Raw genomic sequence first — 22,879 nt, 5'->3', positions numbered from 1 at the left:
TGACTCTCAAGTTTCAGTATTAAGAGGTCACAAGGTGGTTTCTGCATTGAGCCTCATTCTGACATTATACCTAGACCCTGTATCTCCCTCTCCTACCACACCCTTTCACAATACTAAAATTGTCCGGTCAGTTAGCAGATGGCTAAACTATTTTTAATCGTGATACCTATAAACCGAGGAGTAAGCTGAGAGTCCGCTGAATCGTGCTAGATACCGCATATATTTTACTTGCTCACAATACGAGACTTAGTAAGATATTTGATATCTCCATAGAATATGGGGGAAGAAGTCAATATAGAAAAAGTGAATCAAGAACATGAAGGAGGATAAACTACGAGCTAGATCAAAGTAAGACTTTTATGCATTTGATCCTTTAAAAAAAATATATGTAATTCATGAAATTCTTCAGAATGTATCTTTATTATTTTCAGTAAGAGTACCATCAGGATTGGGTCCACATAAAACTATGGAAACTGCATTGCTACACTGGTAAATATATATACAGAAATTACTTTTAAAAATTAGAAAAGATAAATTAATGTACACAATTCATTCAAAATGTTTGCTATTTGTTTACTATATGCCAAGCACTACGCTGGAAATATAGTGGTGAACAAAAGCAGACATAATCCTTGTACTGAGAGAGCTTACAGTCTAGTGGAGAAAATTGATCACAAAAAATAAAAGTAAAATTAAAACTGTCATTAGTGTTATAATCTGTATATGGTACTATCAGATTTGGTGACAGGGCACATGAATTAGAGTGCTTCCATAGGAAAATGAGAGTTAAGTGAAGACACAAAAAATGAGTAGGAATAAACTACCCAGAAAGGAAGAGCATTCCAAACAGAGAGAGTAGCTGTATGAGGGCCCTGCTGTAGGAGGCAGCATGGCCTTCAGAGGGAGTAAAAGCAGAGGGGAGAGGGAGCGTAGTTAAATGGAGCTGAAGAGGGGGGCAATGGCCAGGCAATGCAGGACCTTTAAGCCACAGCAAAGATCCTAATGTTCTTTCTAACACAACTGGAAGCCAACAAAATGATGTAAGAAAGTGGGGGGAAAGGAAAGAGAGGAGAAGATAAAACAAAGGGTCAAACTCAAAGGAGAAGTCTGGGCTGGAGCATATATTTATGATTCATCAGCACATAATTAGTTGTTGAAGGCATTGACATAAGTGAGATCACCAAGGGAGAGAATACTGAGTAAGAAAAGGAGTGGTCTCAGGACAAAGCCTTGGAAGAAATTCAACCTTTAATCACAAGATAGAGGACAGCAAGAAAGAGGACAATGAGCTTTCAAAAAGGTGACAGAGGAGGGCCGGGGAGGATGGTACCCAGGAAGCTAAGGGAAGTGGCATCACCAGAGTCTGAAGTTGCTGTTCAGTCAGGTGAGACGACTGAAAACATTCACTAATGACACGATTCCTTTAGATAAAGGTCATTGGTAGAGTTAGCAAGAACCATCTGAGAGAAGTGAGGGAAGGAAAAGTCAGAATGGGTTAAAAAGATGAAGGTGAGAAAACAGGCAGCAAGTACATGTCCACTATCTCTTACGCGTAATTCCAAAATCCAAAAGCTCTGAAAAATTAAGGTTTTTTGTTTTAACTCATTCGGAAGCAAAACCTGACCTGGACTAAAGTGAAGCTTTTTGTAGCCCTTATTTATCCCACTTAAAGTGGAAAGCCATATATTTCAGTGCAGAAATAACAATGTGATGATTAAAGGGTGCTGCCCCAAATTCCACTGGGGTTATCATACCACAGATGTTAATGCTTTTCTCAATCCAAAAAATTCTGATTTCTCAGTCAAATCTGGTCCCAAGGGCTTTAGATAAGCAATTGTAGATATGGACTAATGACTCTCTCAAAAAAATCTGGTTGGAAAGGGAGGAATGAGGTAGAATGGTAGCAAAAGGGAAACACGGGATCATCTGATGGAGAACATAAAACTGAAAGGGTGGGGCTTCCCTGGTGGCGCAGTGGTTGAGAATCTGCCTGCTAATGCAGGGGACACGGGTTCGAGCCCTGGTCTGGGAAGATCCCACATGCCGCGGAGCAACTGGGCCCGTGAGCCACAATTGCTGAGCCTGCGCGTCTGGAGCCTGTGCTCCGCAACAAGAGAGGCTGCGATAGTGAGAGGCCCGCGCACTGCGATGAAGAGTGGCCCCCGCTTGCCACAACTAGAGAAAGCCCTAGCACAGAAACGAAGACCCAACACAGCCATAAATAAAATAAATAAATAAAATTTAAAAAAAAAAAAAAAACTGAAAGGGCTGGCTGAAAATATCATGATGAAAAAAGATCATGTCAGATATTTTAGAATTTCTGAGAATGTAGAGGGATGGGACATAAAGCACAGGTAGAAACTGAACTAAAATAGGAGAAAGGCACTTTTACTGTAATAGAAGCCAGATCTCAACATTCTCATACAATGTTGAGAAGCTAGAAGATGAAAACCCCTAACAGTTAGCTTCTATTTTCTCTGTAACATAGCAACAAGTTACCTGGTGAGACTGAGGGTGAATAAGAAAAGTAAAAAGACTGGTGAAGCAAATAAAGTTTTCAATAATCTTTGCACAAAGAATGAGTTGAATACACACAAAAATAGGAGAATCATTGGATAGTATTGAGGGCCCATTTAAGATCTGCGATAACGAATCTGCAGTGGAATCCATCTGCCTATCCATGCGGCTTTTTCCAGCAAGGTTCAGCCATTCAGGAAGAGGCACAGAGAAGATACTGACTGCTTCATTCACAGTGAAGTTTCTACCCAACAGGTACAAAAAAAGGGCAGAGAAACAAGGTGGTTGAAGATACTGGCAACAAAAGGGGGGAAAGTTATTGAAATGATAAATAATGAGCTCTAAGCTGAATTAAACAAATAAAATGACAAAGGAAGAGTACTGATGTACTGAAAGAAAGTTGAGGGGTCCAAAGGTCAAGAAAAGGTAACAATGTAAGAAGTACAACTAGGTGGCTGTTGTCAGAATGGGACAAGCGGTTTCATGATTTTGGAAGAGGCGGAGTTACAGTGAATTGCTGACGAGAGGGGAAGGTCACTGGAAATGAGGTGGTCAAGGAACTGCAAGTCCAGGCCGCTGGACTTGTTTGTCCACATTGATGCACAAGCTATGATCATGAAGAGCTTAGGGTGTAGAAGAACACCGTCAGCCAGCTGCCAAAGTCTTAATGAATAAGGAAAAGTAACCATGAGGTTGTTCAGGAGATGAGAGCAGTGAAGAGTAATAAAAGGCTGGTTCGGGCAAAAGACAGAAACTTCAAAGGAGCAGAGATTGAAGGGGGAAAAAAGGAAGGAGGGGGGTGAAGGAATAATTGTTGGAAAAGGCAGAAAAGAAAATAAAGTTGACCTTCCAGACGCTGGGGTTTGAGAGGATATACATGAAGTAAGGCAAGGAAGTAGAAAAAAACACTAGGAAAACAGATTGAGAATTGTGGAGGGGTTTGATTTCCATGATAAAAGCAGTTCCGAAGTTCTAGCAAAGGTAAAAAAGAGTGAGAGGTGAGTGAGTGATAAGGAAGGAGGAAACTGAGAGCATGATGGTGATGATGATGGGGAGGAGGAGGGCGGGGGAGTGGTGTGTGTGGGTGGGGAGAACACCCTGACTGATAGAGGCATGGCAGACTTTGGCCTCTGTCAAAACAGGGAAAAAGAACCATAAAGCATAAAAACGCCTCAGTCCAGGCTATACAGGGCTAATCCCCACTTCCTATTAATTTTAATACCTTTTATTTTGTGTGTAAAAAATCCCTTGACTCACTTATACATTTAGTACATTGAAATACTGTTAATGTTGACTTTTAAAAAAAAGTAGGAGGGTCTTTAAGCAGAGAAAAGTGACAATATGAACCTGTAATATTTCCGGGGATGCAGTAAATATATTATTTTTCACTTCTGGCAATCCTATCTAGAGGATATCAAACCTCAAACCTAAGATGTAGTATTTCAAAAACTTGGTTATGTAAATGGAAGTCTTTTTTAGAGGAAAAAGTACTACAGATCTGAATATCACCCATTAAAGCAATGGTTCATAAACCTTTTTATTTAGGTCAGATACCCCTTTGAAATAGCTAATGAAAACAATGGGACACTCTTGGCAGAAAAATACACCACACACAAAATTTTGCATGCTATTTCAAGGGGTTCAATAATTCCAATCCTAGAACCCTCCCCTTGAGAGATAACCTTGATTCAGGCTATTTTGGAAATATGTTAATTCAATTTGATGCTCTCCATAGTCAATGAAAACATACATTTAGTAAATTTTCCATTAAGCTGTTATTAACGGCAATGTGACATACTTTGACTTATCCAACCGCATTACACAGTCCCCCTCGTAACTAGCATCATGATGATGACAGGCAAAATCTACTGACAGAGGTCAGAAATGAACTAATAACTAAAATAATCAGTCATGGATCAGTAAGAGATACATATATCCATCACATAAAAGTGTAAAATGTATACTGTATTCCCTCATCTTCCCCAACCAAATAACAAATTCATTTTCTGTATAACAACCTCAAGAAATTGAGCACTGAAAGTCCCAAAATAATGGCAGCATGGAATGAGTACTGGATGGAAATAAGGAGCTTGGATTCTGATTCCTGCTCTGCCACTAATGAACTGTTACCTACCTTACAGCTTAAACAGTTCATTTAATTTCACTAGCTTCAGTTTTCTCATCTACATAATGAAGTAAATTAAATGGTTTCTAGTTCTGTGGATGTATGTGTCTGTGACTCCCAAACCATTAAGATGTCCTTTAAATCAAACAGCCTACTAGGAGGTTAAAATGTGCCATTCCAAAGAAAAGCACCAATGTCCTCTCCCAAGTCATGTAAAACCCACCCACCAAATCATGGTCACCAGAAAGAAACATGTTCTGAAGATTCATATATTAGTGATTAGTGTTCAGTCTCTAGTAGGATGAAGAATTGATCATCTTTTAGATTTTTCATTTGGATGAAAATAACAGCTACCCAGTTAATCAAGTCCAACCTGCTTGTTTTGTAGACAAAAAACAACAACAACAACAAAACCAAGGAACAAAGAAGTGACTTCACCTTAGCAACAGGGCATGTACTTAATTAATCAGCTCACCTACCTGTCCCCTTCTCCTTTCTCATACTCCAGTTGTCTCTAAAGCAACGCCTTCTTCTGTCCCTAGTGGTTACCCCTTGCTGGGCTACTTCCTCCAGAATTCTACTGTTTCCTTCCTGGGGCTAAGATCTAAGCAGCAAAATCTACTTGGCTCTGTCTCTTGAACATGAAATTATCTAGGTCCCTTTCCTGAAGATATTTTTCAATGTATATTCCTTTGTAAAGGATTCAAAGCCAAACTGCCCTAGCACCACACGATTGTCATAGACTTGCTGAATTTAATGAAACTTCCTGCTTACATATCCACAAGATTTACCCTCTTTTGACTCATTCCTTTGGTCTTTACACCACAATCAGTATTAGACTACTAGCTCTTTGAGGGTAAGAAGTGCCTCATACACCTGTCCACATAGTACAAAGCACACAGCACAGGGCTCTGCTCACAACAAGCATTCAAGAAACAGAGTTTAATGATCAACCCCTAAGGGTTTAAGTTTTGAAACCATGAGTTGATCTCTATTGTTTTTGCAAGTTATCTTAGTTCTCTTCTTAAGGCAATAACCTCAATTTACTCTCTACTTACTTCCTGCTCTTATTATCAGCCACCCTGGACTTCCCTGGTGGTGCAGTGGTTAAGAATCCGCCTGTCAATGCAGGGGACACGGGTTCTATCCCTGGTCCAGGAAGATCCCACATGCCACGGAGCAACTAAGCTTGTGCACCACAACTACTGAGCCTGCGCTCTAGAGTCCGCGAGCCACAACTACTGAGCCCGGGTGCCGCAACTACTGAAGCCTGCGCCCCTACAGCCCGTGCTCCACAACAAGAGAAGCCACTGCAATAAGAAGCCTGCGCACCGCAACGAAGAGTAGCTCCCGCTTGCCGCAATTAGAGAAAGCCCGCACGCAGCAACGAAGACCCAACACAGCCATAAATAAATAAATAAGTGAATGAATGAATGAATAACTAACTAACTAACTAAATAAATAAAATACCAGCCGCCTCCTAGTGCTTAGAGCGCTGGGTTCTAGAAAGCCCACCTGGCACTTCCTATGGGCACTCTTGTACGCTTTCCTGCCAGGAGGTTTTTATATGCTCTTTTTTTACCTTCACAGCAACCACGCAGAACGGGTATAATTATTCCTACTTTACTTTAGAGAAACTAAAGTTCAAAACAGTTGATTTGCCAAAGATTATGCAGCCTTGGGCAGTGACAGAGCTAGATTTAAAAAAAAAGATATGAATCACATTTTTTTCTTTGGTGTGGACCATTTTTTTTTTTAAGTCTTCATTGAATTTGTTACAATATTGCTTCTGTTTTATGTTTTGTTTTTTTGGCCCTGAGGCATGTGGGATCTTAGCTCCTTGACCAGGGATCGAACCCACACCCCCTGCATTGGAAGGTGAAGTCTTAACCACTGGACCGCCAGGGAAGTCCCTCAAAGAGTTTATACACTATTCTGAGACAATTATAAACACTGTGGAGATTAAGTTGTAGAAAGAATAAGCAAGAGTATTCTAAGTATGCACCTGAGTAATTAGGAACAACTTAACAAATGAAATGAGATTTGATCTGACCCTGAAAAATAAACAAAAAGGAGGAGAAAATAACATGGAAAAGTCATTTGTAAGGGTTAATGGGGCAAATATTCTGAAAAAGACTGGGCAGTGATCAATAAATTTTTAAAGACTATATAACTGAAGCTTTGAAGGAAAGAACTCTTTAAAACAAAAAAGATCTTTTATAGATTTATTTTCAAGGACTATTTTCTCATTCAATAAGTAGAAAGTAAAACAATATTAAATATTCTAAATTAGGGAAGGTAATAATTGAGACTATTTAGAAATGGGAAAAGCTAAATTAAGAAGAGGTAAGAGAAAAACCATGGAAACTTATATGTAATAATGATTTCTCCATAAAATATGCTGCCCTGTCTCATCAGTCTATAATTCCCTAACTTCTCCCTAGCCATTAATGAGGCATCCCCCACTCTTCAGTCCTAGGGTGCTTTAAACTCTACAGATATCTTCCACCCTGCAGTAATAAGTTCTAATCAGCATGGCTAGAAATCTAAGGCTCTGCCACCAAAAAATGCACGAAATTGAGCCTTGACCTAGTCATCAAATACTCCAGAGACTGAGTTTATCCCATGTGCAAAACAAGGATATCACCACCAAAACCATCTACCTGACAAAGATTTTGTAACAAATACTATACTTGTAAAAGCACACCAACTATTTTAAAATATTCTCAACAACAACAAAAAAGACCTTACTCTATGGAATTATCTCATCATTGTTCATAGAATATCCTTGCCAGAAAACTCATAAATCAAAAATAATTACTGAAGTTTGTGGTCAATACATATTTACTGTAAGTATCTTTAGTTTGACTGGATGTTGTTGCACCCATTAACTGCCTTATTTTTTAAATGATTTTAGGCAATTATAGGATCAAAAAGTGCTAGAATAAACATGCACCTAGTCACAGATAAACAGTAACACAAAAAGTATACCTCATCTTGGCTTGAACGCAGTGGTTTTTTTAATTCGCTTAAGTGTCATACAAGTTAAGTTTCAAGAGTACATACAAAAAAAAAAGAACATGCTAAGCTGATGTTCATCTGGAAAAGTAAATGTGAGAGAAGGACCAATAAAATTTTTAAGTTAAGGATAATGATAGGGGACTAGAACTACCAAGATATCAAATATCACAAAGCTGAAGTAAGTTAAAATGTGGTAATGGCACAAAAATAGCTTGATGAATTAGAATAGAGCATCTGTAAATGAACCAATTAATAGTAATATATTTATGTTTGCTATACATAAAAATAAGAACTGAATGTTCTTATAGGAATATATAGGTTACACAGTTTTAAGTAGGAATTCAACATATGCAAAGAGATGTTTCAAATCAGTGGGAAGAGAATGGGTTATATTCAATATTGTATTGGGAATACTGGCTATCCATTTGAGAAAAAGACTCTATCATACGTTTATGGTGTTTCATATATAAATTCCTTGTTGTTAAAGATATGAAGAATAATATAAAAATATATTTAATTTTCAGGTAAGGAAGACTGACAAACTTTATATAAAATTTAAAAAAATTTTCCCTGATTAAAGATACCACAAGCAAACATAAAAGTATGTGAGGAAATACATACAAGGGGTTAATATATATATGTGTGTGTGTATGTATATATATATATATATAAAGAGCTCCTACAAACCAATAAATAGACCAGTTCAAAATACACAAGTCAAAGAAAGGTGTGGCAGAGGAAATGGGGGTGAGGTGGGGTGGGGATGGATAAGCAGGAGGAGCGAGGGGAGGACGGAAAAGAGGAGATGGTGGAAAAGGGGGGACAAACAGAGCAGAGGAGTAAGTAGAAGGATCTCTACTTTTTTTTATTAGCGTCCATCGTTGCAAAGGAAAATGGGGAAAAAAGCACTATCTGACACCGTTGGCAAGAGTACAGCCTGGTACAACCTCTGGCAGGGAGAAATTTGATAAAATAAAAAACTTTACTATATACACTATATTTCCGGGAATGTATTCTACAGAAATACTAACGCTACTGTGCAACAATATATGAACAACATTGTTTACCGTGGTGCCGTCTGTAATGGTGAAAAAACTGTAGATGTACCTCAATAAGGGAATGGTTAAACAAATAATGATGTATCCAAACAATGAAATAATTTGCTTCAGATAAAATAGTAAACCTACATGCATGAAAAGAAAACAATGACACATTAAATGGGAAAAGCAATTGCAATATTATACAGCAAAGATGCTATATTATTATGTTATTGGCATTAAAAAGTCTACAAGAATGTAAGTGAACTTTTAAAAGAGATTACTTCTACAGACAAAGAGAAATATCGTATGACATCCCTTATATGCGGACTCTAAAAAGAAATGATACAAAAAAAACCAAAACCAAAAACAAAAGAAAACAAAAAAATAAAAAATAAAAAAAAAATAAAAAGAAATGATACAAATGAACTTATTTACAAAACAGAAACAGACTCACAGACTTAGAGAACAAACTTATGCTTACCAGCGGGGAAGGGTGGGGAGAAGGGATAGTTAGGGAGTTTGAGATTGACATGTACACACTGCTATATTTAAAATGGATAACCAACAAGGACCTACTGTATAGCACAGGGAACTCTGCTGAATGTTATGTGGCAGCCTGGATGGGAGGGGAGTTTGGGGGAGAATGGATACATGTATACGTATCGCTGGGTTGCTTTGCTGTGCACCTGAAACTATCACAACATTGTTAATCAGCTTTACTCCAATATAAAAGAAAAAGTTTAAAAAAAAAGTTATTACTTCTAGAGAGTGATATTAGGAAAGAGAGGAAGTGACTTTTCATATCAAAATTTACATACTTCTATGTTACAATGACTATGTATAATTTTTATAATTAAAAACCTTTAAGTGAGAAGCATATATATTAAAGCATTTCAAAACACTAAAAACTTATTTCTATACTATTCTTCAGAGATGCTCTTGATTTTTCTTATTTCATGTTTTGAAACAAAGGTACAAAGTTCATCCAATCAATCATCCAATGACAACTTTATATTCAGAATGCTCTAGTAAGGCTGAAAGTAATGCTCTAAACAGTTTTGTCTTTTGTTAGGCTCTGAGGCTTCTTGACAGCAAGGACTGAATCTTTTGGATTTTTCTATTTCCGCAACCAAAGTAAGTGATACATGGCACATCATTTATACATGTTTGCTGAATGCTGAATTGAATAAACAAAATCATTTCCTAATAGCTCTTTCAATGCTCTAATAAATTCCTAAAGGAATGAAGGTGAAAACTAAAGGGAATTATAAATGTGACGTCTTTGAACATGTCATCTCTTACGGGGAAAAAAAAAACATGGTAAAATCTATCCTGCACTTCTCAGATTTTCTAAAGCAGGATTTCTCAACCTCAGGACTACTGACATTTTGGGCAGGATATTTCTCTGATGGAGGCAAAGGGGTGTCCCATGTATTGCAGGATGCTTAACAGCATCCCCAAAATGTCTACAGAGCCAAATGTCCTTTGTGGGCCAAAATCACCTCCAGTTGAATACTGCTCTAAATAGTTATTAACTAAAGAATTAAATACATATTATACACCCAATAACCACTCCATGTCAAAATCCTCCAATTCAACTCTCACTTGAGAGTCTGGTAAAGTAGGTAAGACATAGACTCTGCTGCCAGATAGCCTGGGTTGAATCCAGGCCCTGCCACTTTAGTTATGTGACTTCAAGTAAGTCACTTCACTTCCCTCAGTGCCTAGTTTCCTCATCTGTAAAATGATAACAATATTAGAACCTACCTAATAGGTATGTTAAGAGAATTTAATGAGTTAACACATGTAAAGTGTTTAGAGTAATGCCTGGCATATATTAAGTACTGAATGATTCACACCACATTGAATCTATAGACACAAATTACTCTCTGACAATCACATATTAATTCATGATGGGGAGGAGGGAAATGCCAGCTGTATGACACTGTGCTAGGTATTGGAATAGACAGATCAAAGAACAAGACATGATTCCTATCCTCAAGAAACCTTAAGTCTAATAGAGATACCACACAAACATTATTACAGTGTGAACTGCTATAACGCAGGTAGAGTGACAGTGCGTAGGAAAGGTACTAACCCACCATACTGGAAGAATTAGGCAAGGTTTCCTTCAAAAGATTCCTAATGAATCTTGGAGGGAAAAATAAGGAACAGGGGCTCAGGGAACATGACACAATGCATACAACTGACAGTAGATTGGCATGGCTGGGATATAGGGAAAGAGATTAATTGTGTGAGACTTAAGGACAGAAAAACTGGCAACTCATTTAGGGCCACATATAACATTTAGGTACTTAACTTGATTTTGAAACATAAGAGCCACTAAAAGAATTTAAGCATTGGTATGACATACCATATTGTGCTTTAAAATGAATTGTGGAGACAAGACTGAGAGAAAGCACATAGAAGATTGTTGTACTGACATGCGTAAGAAATTCTATGAACTGACCTAAGATAAGAACGATGGAGATGGAGAAAGGGTTATTTAAAAGATACTACAAGGTAAAATTAGGAATGTTTGCTGCCTGAATGTATGTAGGAAAGTGAGAGAAAGAACAGTTCCCAAATTTTCTAGCAAGGAAAAGTGGATGCCTATGTCATTACCCAATAGAGAATACATTCCAGAGAACTAAGAGAAGTCTGCTGGTCAGGATATTGCTTCTCTTGGTAGTCTTTTATTCAAGTGCAAAATTAGAGCAGTCCATAGAGGAACTGCTTCCTCCTAAATAGATGGAGATTGCCACCAAATATTTTGTGTTTTTTGAAACACTGCTTAGACACTATCTCGGGTCTTTAGTTTTTCAAGTTAAATTATAACATGTACTTGGCATGGGGGACACAAGATGACTAATACTCTCTGTTATCAGGTAGCTTTCATTCTAGATGTGATGGACATGTAGAATGACAAGACTGAAAGAAAATATAAACAAAGAAGTTAAGAGAATTTTGCATGAGACCACAAGTGCTATGACTACAGCTGAGCAAGTACCAGAGCACAGGAAATAAATAAGAGGGGACAAGAATGAGAGACAATATAGTAACAGAATATGGTGATGAATTAAATGTTAGGGAGGCAAAAAAATAGAGATCTAAATCCCTAGGACTCTAAATTAGATATGAATATAGAACACACTGGATCTGAGATTCTTTCAAGACAAATAGAAATTGGATAGAAACCTGGATAATTGAGTCTGCAGAACAGAAGAAATGAGAGCACCATTAAAACACAAGAAGTAACTTGAGACCTGGAAATGGATGAAATAACTTACAAAAAATGAAAGGTGAGACGGTAGCAAAGGTCCAATGAAGGAATGCTGACTAACAGAGGCAGGCAGAAAATAAGCGTTCACATTACTTGTACAGTCCTTACATGGAATTGAGGTTCATGCAATCATGCAAATTTGCAGGCTGTATTATTAAAGGTCATTTGGTGCAGTCCACCATTTTATAGAAGAAAATTTAATTAGATTTCTAAAGATCACGTGCCTGATAAATGGAGTCTTTTTCTCCAGGCTGTTTCCAAGGCACCCTCTCCTTTCTACCGTGTTTCTGGTTGCACCTCCTCAGGACCTCATGGAAGTGGATTTCCCAAGATAACCAAACCAGGTTTATTTTGAAGTTAAAAGTATACGAAACCTGCTCAATCAAGTGCCTCTATAAAATGCTAATGCTTTGTCCAAATCATGACTTTCTGATTTTTAGTATCTACTCAGATACTTCTGATAATAATGTTAAAATCAGTAATGCTGACTTCATTTAACGTTTGCACTTCAAAATATCCTAAGAATATAGTTAGAGCCTAGCAGTTAAATCATTCTCAGCTTAACAAAGAAGTTTCTATTTAGTACAATTTTAATTTCCAATGGGAAATCACAAGGGTAGGCTAGTCTTCCTCTAATAACAAACATCTAGATACTATCTTCTTAACCTTTTGCTTATGCTCATTTTAGGTGGGGAATGTGACATTTAGGGTCTAAAGCATAATACTGTCAATTTTAGGTCACACGTGATAATCCCAAATTCTTGAAAATGGTAATTCCAGACCAAAATGTGACTTGAAATAAAAAACCTTTATTGTATATTTTCATGGAGCATATATTGTTTTCATCTGTATTGTCAAATATCAATATAAGTATGTGCCTTACCTCTCCAACTAACCTCTGAGCTCCAAGTGTATTTTTAAAATTTTTTCCACAAGATCCAGTCCAGTGGCCTAGTACATACTAGACACTCAAATATTTACTAAGCTTACATAATCTTATATATGGAAAAAGGTAATATATTCTCTGAGCCAGTGATTCTCAGCTTGGGAGGAGAAGGTAGATCAAGAAAACAAGCACATCCTTGCCCCCTCCCCCTCTGACAATCACTGTCACTGACAGATCTGATGCTGACAAGAACGTGGTATATCTCAGGTGTCCTGGGACAGAAAAAATTATTGAGAATGACTTGTCTGGTATAAAACTAATTTTATAGATGAAGAAGTGAGGTTCATGTAAGTTAAACAATTTGTCCAGTTTAACATTCTTTGCAAATTATACCTTGTTGCCTGGTTTGAGGTTCATAACTAAAAAGATGTTTGAAGATCTGTCTCAAGTCAGGAAATTAGTTCAGATGACCTTTTAAGGTTCCTGCCCTCATACTCCTATTTTTTAAAAATAACTACTTAGCCTATTCAGTGAGAATCTCTCCCCCACATATATATCATTAAATCTCTAAATGACATCAACGGTAAAATGTTTGAACATTTTAATACTATTAGCCACATCAAATAGGGTATTAGTTAATGAAAACTGTTCTCTAGGAAATAACATTTTTAAATCCAATTAAAAACAACCAAGGTTTGTTTTTTAGTTTGTTTCATATAAAATCCATAACTAAACATGAGAGGATTACAAGGGACATTTAAAAAAATAAGCTTGTTTACCTGATGGCATTAAGTAATTTCAAATTTGAATAGGACCTATAAAGATGTGAAAACACTAGTTCAGAACAGTAGTTTTTGTTTTAAATTTAAAATGCCTTTTATAATTTTTTAATCAATATTTTTAAAGTAGTCTCTGGATCAAACTGGGATGTAAAAATTGACTCCACGTTTAAAAATGTGTGCTGCAGTTAGAAAATGAAAAAAGGGAAAACACAGGATACAAAATTGTATGTATGACTGTATGTACAAACCTTAATAACATAAAGAATAAAAATGTATAGGAAAAAAAACTGAAAGGAAATGTGGCAAAACACAAGATTTTTGTCTTTGGGTAAGAAAATCATGAGTGGGACTTCCCTGGTGGCGCAGTGGTTAAGAATCCACCTGCCAATGCAGGGGACACGGGTTCAAGCCCTCGTCCGGGAAGATCTCACATGCCACGAAGCAACTAAGCCCGTGCGCCACAACTACTAAGCCTGCGCTCTAGAGCCTGCGAGCCACAACTACTGAGCCTGTGTGCCACAACTACTGAAGCCCGTGCGCCTAGAGGCTGTGCTCTACAACAAGAGAAGCCACCGCAGTGAGTAGCCCCCGCTCACCGCAACTAGAGAAAGCCCGCGCACAGCATCGAAGACCCAACGCAGCCAATAAATTAATAAATAAATAAATGACAAAAAAAGAAAAAAAGAAAGAAAATCGTGAGTGATTTTTTCCCCCTTTTTCTACATTAAAAATATATTACTTTGATATTTAGGAAAATAGTAAGTTAACAGGTGATTTGAAAGACTTTAAAAGGAAGAAATTTTTTTTGTATTTATATGGTTAAGATAGAAGACAAGTTTACAACTTAAAATCATTCAGATCAAAACACCTTGAGTTTAAAAAACATTTAAGGTTCTTTTTTTTTTAAACTGAGGTTTTCCAGGTAAATACACTTTTTGCCATCAATCATTATAGTTCCTATAAATGTTTCAATATGGGCATACACACACAAAAAAAGATTTTCAAAATTTCAAAGAAATGAGTGTTAAATTTTCAATGAAAAACTATTTCAAATAGAAAATCATTTCACTGAATCTGACTACACGTTTAAATTCTAGTTACCAGATGTACATTCAGAAAGTACACCAACTAGGCTACAGAGAATAAACCACTTCCTTCAATATTACAACCACACTGTGATTTGTTTAGTATGAGTTATGTTTTCATTTTAAAACATTCTTCATATAGCATAAACTGCCTCATCAAATCCATTATGCAGTATCCATCTCCTATGACACAGAAGACAAAAATGTTTTATCCTAAAAAAATATTCACTGGGATCAGATTTCAATTTTCTATAAATATCATTGAGCCGGCAATCTTAAAAATTAAAAAACTTTTGATGAATAGATTTCAACCTTATATTGGGCTGGATTATATGCCTTGAAGTAGTATCCACAAAATTTTATAGTCTATGTAATTAATTTAAATTATATTAGGACCAATAAGAGTTCTTGCTACTTCAAGAGTTAAGAAATAAAGGCAATACTATGTTACTAATAATTTTCCTTTAAAAAAGCCATTTATATTTCATTTTTAAATATTGCTGTAATAAAAATTTTGTTAGACCAGAAATAGGACAGCCTATAAAACAAAGCCTTTTTATTTTACAGAATGAAACTGTAATATACCAAAACCCTTTTTTAAAAAACTAGACAAATGTAGCAGTGTTCCTCACCATTCTTCCCTAGGCCTTCTGTTTTAACTTACTCTAAACTCTCCCTGAGAGATCTCATCTATATCACCATTGCTGGAATTATCTACCCTTAAGCATCTCCCTAACAAGTCCTGTTAATCCTTCATGTCTTAAGCTTCGGCATGATGTTATTATGGGCAAAGCTAAGAATGTATATTTGAGAAATGCCTCCTCAACAACACAGAATAATCTAAACATAATGAGCTCCTACTGTCTGCCAAGAAATGCTATATTGGCTTAATTTAAGACTTCATTTAACATCAAAACTACCCTAAAAGATAAGAACTATTTTTATCCTAATTTTGCAAATGAGAAAACTGTGACACAGGGTGTTAAGTAATTTGCTGAGGGCACACAGCTAACAGATAGGTGGGTCCACTAGAATGTAAATCCAAACAGTCTACACAAGCAGCTGTGCTCTTCCAAATTACTGTGGAAACTAGCAGTGAGAATCGACAACTTCTAGTCATAAAATCAGAAAAACACTAAACATTTAGGTAGAGGAAAAGGCACAGTAGAAATAAAAGGCTCATAGTATGCATATGAGCTGAAATAAGGAAAAGAGTTAATAAGAACCTTGCTGAAAATTTCAAGAAAGGAGTCCAACTAGCAAGAGATGATAAATGATAATTAAACTGGCATTAATAATCAAATTAAAGACATGAAATTTCATTAATATTCTCATTATTTAGGTGTCATTTACACCATTTTATTTTAGTGACTGTAAAATACACACATGTGCACACATACATGGGCCTATACAGATTCAACTTAATCCTTATTTCAACTTAGTCTTCAATTTCTTTCCTAAATTCTATCTTTGAGATTTTCAAGAACATGATTGTAAAGACAGGGAGAGGCTGCTGTATTTGAATAATCCTAAACAAATTTAAGTTTTAAAAAGATATACACAAAGGGGGAAGGGGGAGGGATAAATTAGGAGTCTGGGATTAACATATACACACTACTATATATAAAATAGATAACCAACAAGGACCTACTGTATAGCACAGGGAACTATACTCAATATCTTATAATAATCTATAAGGGAAAAGAATCTGAAAAGGAATATATACATATAACTGAATCTCTTTGCCATACACCTGAAACCAACACATTGTAAATCAACTATACTTCAATTAAAAAAAAAAAGAATTAAAAAAAAGATACACAGTAGGTCACAACCATCTCCACACTTCATCTTGAATTCATAATTGGGGCAAAGAGTCATTCCTAAATAACTTTAAAAAACTTGGTAATATCCAATATTATCCAATATCCAGAAATAACTCCATAATAACAAATGTAATGAACTTTAAAGCAATTAGTAAAGGGAAGGAAAGGGAAACTAATATTGTTTTAAGAGACTACTATATGGTACAAGCTGTGTTAAGGATAAATCATAATACTTTGAGATAGATAATATTTTTGCCATTTTAAAGAAAGAAACCAAGTCTCAGAGAAAGCCAGTAAGTTTACATATAGCAAATAAAAGAGTTAGATTACAAAACAATAATCTGAGAGCTATCATCCTTTTCTACTATACCACATGCCACTGGTCAGAGCATAAAGTTGATGCATCTTTTAAATTCTAATGAAACTCTGAAAGAAAATAAAGTTCAACCATTTTTTACACTTTACACAGAAATAAATTTTAGAGGAATTAAAAGTCTTAAATGTAAAAAACTCATATAATAGTTCTCTCAAAAGAAAACTGAGAATATTTATAACCTAGAGGTTAAGGTTCTTTTGTTTTTTTTTAATCCAAGACTGCAACCTGGTAAGTTAAAAAAGACAGATATAATGGCATCCAATTTTTAAATTTTTCTGGAAAGATACCATAAATAAAGAAAATGAAAAGATTGGGAAAATTATTTACAATGCATATACTAATAAAAGATTAATATCTATAATACCAAGACTTCAATTAATAAGAAAAAGATAACCCAATTAAAAAATGGGCAAAGGATATAATTAGCAATTCATAAAACAAATTCAGATGGCAAGTGAATATATGAAAACATACTCAACTTCGTTAATGGTCATGGAAATGAAAATTAAAGCAGCAATGAGACATTAATTTCTTACCTGTCAGATTGTCCAAAATGAAACATAACACCTCTCATAAAGCAAAGGCCATATCTATTTAAAGCAAACAGTATACCTTTAAAATAGCAATCCCACCACAGGGCATCTATCTGATAGAATCAAAAGCCCTAGTTTTTAAGAATATGTACACAGATGTTCTGTAAACAGAATAGTTCATAGAAGCAAAAATTGGAAATAAAATGAATATCCTTCAATAAGGGAAATCTTGAATAAACTGTAGCACAGCCATACCACGGAATATTATGTAATTACCAAAAAGAATACATTGGAAAATACTCCAGTTGACAGTGTATTATAAGGAAAATGAAAATTATAGTACATCCTTTTTTTTTTTTACAATAGTAATGAAAAATCCCTCTATGTAAATGTGTCTATTTTTATATATTATGTGAAAATAAAGAAATACATGGAAGAATCTATATCAGGCTGTTAAAAATGGCTAAGATAGGTAATCCCCTCAAAAGGGCTTACACAAAAAATCATGAATGACTTAAAAAAAAAAGTGAGTGGAAGTAATATAAGCCCCTCAATGCATTAGACTTTAATATAATCACTTTTTATAGCACTTGTTCCTTAGATGGTAGTAAAAGAACACTTTATTTCTTTGAACTAAGTTCAGCTATCACTTGTTGAGCATTCTCTATGTGCCAGACACTGTGCCAATTGCATTACATGGGTTATTTTACTTACAGAAACTTGTAAGTTAGGTACTGCTTTCTCATGAATAAATGGTATTTTAACACTGCCAACCTATAACAGAATGCACAATGCACCATGGATACAATTTTCAGGGACACAAAGGTGACTGTAATCATAACAAGCTCCCCCACCCAAAAGGCATAATCGATCTCTGACTCTTACCTACTCTGTTAATGAATGAAAACATCAATATGAATATAAAATCCTTTCATGGAATATAATTATCCTTTATAAACTAATGCTATCAATGCTATTATGATTCACAGTTAAATACAAGAAGTAAATTAGTACAGTCTTCCCAAAGGTAACTTCACAATGTGTACTAAAAGCATTAAAAGTGCCTGTACCTTTTTATCCAGCAATACTACTCTAGAAAAATCTTTTATAAAATAATTGAAAAAAATGCAAAAAAAGTACAAAAATGTTTACCGAAGCATTTCTGGTAAAAATACATTGAAAAACTTAAGTTCCTATAATAGGTATTTGGTTAGATAAAATAACAATACTATGAAGCCTAAATTATTGGCATACCAAAAAAGTCTGTGAGTGGTTGCTAGGGACTAAGAAAGGGGAAAATGGATAGTTGTTGAATGAGTATTGAGTTTCAGTTTTACAAGATGAAAAAGTTCTGGAGATTGGTTACATAACAATGTGAATATACTTAACACTACTGAACTATATGCTTAAAAATGGTTAACCTGGTAAATTTTATGCTATCTGTATTTTACCACAATTAAAAATAAAATTTAACAAAGTTAAAAAATTTTTTTAAGTCTGCAGCATATGATTAAGTTAAATGGGTTAAAAAGTGGAGTGGCTCCATTAAAAAAAAAAAAAGCTAATATTCCCTATATGTAGAAACACATACACAAATTATAAAAGATAGAACTTTAGAAGCATCTTATTCTGAATGTTGGCTCCACCATTTACTAGTTTTGTGGCCTTGGGCAAGGTGTTTAGCCATTTTTCAGCCTCAGAGCCTTCTGGTGACATTAGAATAAAAAATAAAAATCCCTACGTGATTATTGTTAATATTAAATAAGATAGCAGATATAAAGAGTTTAGTACAATATTTGGTATGTAGTAAGTGTTCATTAATATTGCCCACTATTATTGCTTAAATGCATCAAAATGCTAACAGTTCTGAATTCTGAATAATGGGATTAGGTATCCACTGGCTCATTTGGACTTTCTAGCTTTACTCAATAAACACTGTTATTTATTATTTAAGCATGTGCTTAAAGACGGCACCAAGCTAGCAACTATTAAAAAATTAAATTCTTCAGAATTTTAAATCAAACAGAATTGTTGCTTAAGTAAGGAATAGAAGACAACATAGTGATTTAAGATTAAATGAACTAGAAAAGGACTTCATTTCTTAGGACCACTAATTTGCAAGGATTTAGAAATTGGCATCAATTCTCTATATAGGAATGCCAAAGTCTGTAAGTAATACCAGCAGAAAAAATAGTTGAAAGTAATTTTTAAGTACCTCACTAATGATAAAGCTTGTTTCCCTAACAAGGGATTTAATTTTATCCGTAAGATACTTACCAACAAATACAAAATAAGATTGAGTTATTATAGTATAAAAACTTGTTGCAAGTAATATATAACAATGAAAAGGGTGATGAACTAACACAATATTGTAAATCAACTATACTTCAATTAAAAAAATTAAAGTTAAAAAAAAATTTTAAAAGGGGTGTTCAAGTTCAAAAGAACTCAGTTTGAGTTACAATTTGCCTCTTAATAGCTGTGTGAAATAACAAATTATTTATTTCATATGAGCCTCAGTTTCTTCTACCTACCTCACAGATTCTCATAATAATCAAATAAAATATACACAAAGCCTGACACAAAGTTTACATTCAATGTATTAATTCACTTCCCTATCTTCCCTTGAGAAGTAGCAGCTCCCAGAACAGAATACTTTTACACATAGCCAACAAAAAGAAACAGGCAACTTGTTCAGAGGGAAAACATCCTGGCTATATTTGGTGCTTCTATTAAACCAGACTTAGCCCCTGAGGGGCTACTATAAAGTTCTAAGGAAGAGTCTGGGGCTTAAATCTATGTCCTCAATGGCTACCACATTTTTCTGATAAAAAGCGAACATGCAGTAAATGTTGGCTAAACTGAATTGTATTCATCGGCTCCCATTCTAATCCTAATCCCTTGCTGAATACTTAGCAATTCTTTAGCACATGCCAAGCACTCAAAAAATATTAAAAAGTATATATAATTGCCTGGGAATGAAACAAGAAAGTATATACAAATATATGTAATCTGATTATAATTTCTATGGTTTAAAAAAAGCAAGGTAATTAGGATTAAAAGAAAACTGCATTTAACATTCATGCAATTCTTATATGGTACTAGCTATTCGAAGAAGATAAGCTGTTTTGAGAGTCTAAAGCAAATTATTTTTAAATTAAGCAATTAATGCTTCAGTTTTTCCAGTGTAGGTGTATACACAAAGAGAATCTTAAGACATATCTGAGAACATTCTGAACTACTTTTTTTCACTGAGATAAACCACTTCCTTTCAAAAGCCCACAGAATTTTAAAGCAGAAAGCCAATTAATTCTAAAGTTTTCTGTACAAGTATAAAATTCTTCTAACTGCTTGAATAAAATTACTCAGTGACAGAAAAATTAATGAAAATATTTTTCAAGGAAAATACATTTAAAAGGGGACGTTGGAAAAACTGTAGTTAAATATAGCTATTTTAAACTCTATATAAAAAAGGATTAAAGCAAAATAATATATTTTAAGTACATTACTGAAAAGTACATACATAATAGATTCAGAAGTGTTCATAACATCCTATAGTAATAATTTTTCTTTGTAACGCAGACTTTTCAAATTAATCATAGTCCTTATTTCCAGGACAAGGATAAAAATCTCATAATATATTTGACCCGAGAAGGGAGAAAAAAGAGGTTACATCTCTTCTTAAAAATCTAACATCACTATCACTCCTATTTAGTTACTCAGGTAATGTTGAAGAAAGAGACAAATACAGCACAATAACCAAGTTTAAAAAAAATGACCTTGTTCCAAGTGTTTACAGCTCTGCTTTATCTTTAATTTCTTGTACCTTCTCTAGGGAACAATCTGCCATTGAGACGCAAGAATATGATAATCATCATCTGAGTATAGTTACAAATAATACTTTACAGATATTCAAATAGTACTATGCAGATAAACTGTATGACGTTTGTTTAATAGACTATTAATACTACAAAACTAGCAAAACAATGCTAGCAAATAACTATATCCTCATTATGTAAAATTAGGCTTTATTTTTTGTAAATGAAAAAACTTCATTTGAAGGAAAAATGATGAAATTCAAAGGGAAAGGAAAATGATGCATAATAGGTTTCTAAACAGTATGAGCAAACCAATACTACTAAAGACAAATCTTATCAAAAATAGTACCTGAGGACTTCCCTGGTGGCGCAGTGGTTAAGAAGCCGCCTGCCAATGCAGGGGACACGGGTTTGAGCCCTGGTCCGGGAAGGTCCCCAACACCGCGGAGCAACTAAGCCCGTGCTCCACAACTACTGAGCCTACGCTCTGGAGCCCCCGCGCCACAACTACTGAGCCCGCATGTCACAACTACTGAAGCCCGCGCACCTAGAGCCCGTGCTCCACAACAAGAGAAGCCACCACAATGAGAAGCCCGTGCACCGCAACTAAGAGTAGTCCCCGCTCGCCACAACTAGAGAAAGCTAGCGCACAGCAATGAAGACCCAATGAAGCCAAAAATAAATTAATTAATTAATTTAAAAAAAATAGTACCTGAATTGTCCAGTATTAAAGTATATTTCTCCAGAGCCTCTAACACTTTTAAACAATGAATTTTCTTAATGATATGATTAATATAAACATTTATTGGCTACTTTATTTGTGAGGCAAATAGAAATATCGATTTTAAGAACCACATAAAATGTTGTGTTTTTTTTTTTTTTTGGTCACACCACGCAGCACGTGAGATCTTAGTTCTGTGACCAGGGATCGAACCCCCAGGAATCAAATCCATGCCCCCTGCAGTGGAAGCACAGAGTCTTAACCACTGGACAGCCACGGAAGTCCCCAAAATGTTAAATTACGCATGATTCCTTTTCCATATTTGTGGACCAACTATTTTTTCTTTAATGTTTACTTTTATTTAGATCAACTATTTTTCTAAAAGAATCAAAATAAACCCAACATTAGAAAAAGACTCAATAGCAATCAAAAGTTAAACCTCATTTCACACAGTAATATCCATTTTGTCGAAAACTATTTCTCTTCCAAGTTTCTCTTCTAATCATAAAATTTTAAACCATAAATAGTAAGATTTTTCTGCCCAGAATTTTCCTTTCAAACAATAATACTATGTGTATCTCAATTGCTGGAACTTTTGTGGAAAAAAACCCAAGAGCCTATGTTACTTAGTTTTACAGTATTGGCAATGAATCCCCCTGCCCTTGGTAGGTTTAAGGTGGCAAGGAAAATACCAACAGAAAACAGATTGCCATCTAAACCTTTGTAGCCATCTAAACCTTTGGAACAAGGTCTGTCATATCACACACCCAGAAAGAAATTATTCACAAGCCTCTCAAATTAATCTAGTTTCACAGTTGATAGGGGCATTTAATCTAATCAAGTGCTGCCGGAGAGATATATCCAGT

At 35.2% G+C, this 22,879-nt stretch overlaps 1 protein-coding gene across 4 annotated transcripts in view; it reads right to left on the bottom strand.

Annotated features, from left to right (window-relative positions):
• HBS1L (HBS1 like translational GTPase) overlaps positions 1 to 22,879 on the bottom strand; it is an 84,051-nt gene that overhangs the window by 32,686 nt on the left and 28,486 nt on the right. Inside the window, exon 6 of one of the 4 annotated variants that reach the window (XM_061206847.1) lies at positions 8,731 to 8,846. The exons of the other annotated variants lie outside the window; for them this stretch is intronic. Within the exon in view, the coding sequence (XP_061062830.1) occupies positions 8,731 to 8,846 (116 nt within the window). The remainder of the gene's footprint in view (positions 1 to 8,730; positions 8,847 to 22,879) is intronic. 4 annotated transcript variants of the gene reach the window in all.

Source organism: Eubalaena glacialis, chromosome 12 (assembly GCF_028564815.1).
Source record: "Eubalaena glacialis isolate mEubGla1 chromosome 12, mEubGla1.1.hap2.+ XY, whole genome shotgun sequence".
Lineage (NCBI taxonomy): Eukaryota > Metazoa > Chordata > Mammalia > Artiodactyla > Balaenidae > Eubalaena > Eubalaena glacialis.
This window is presented reverse-complemented; position numbering and strand designations above follow the sequence as displayed.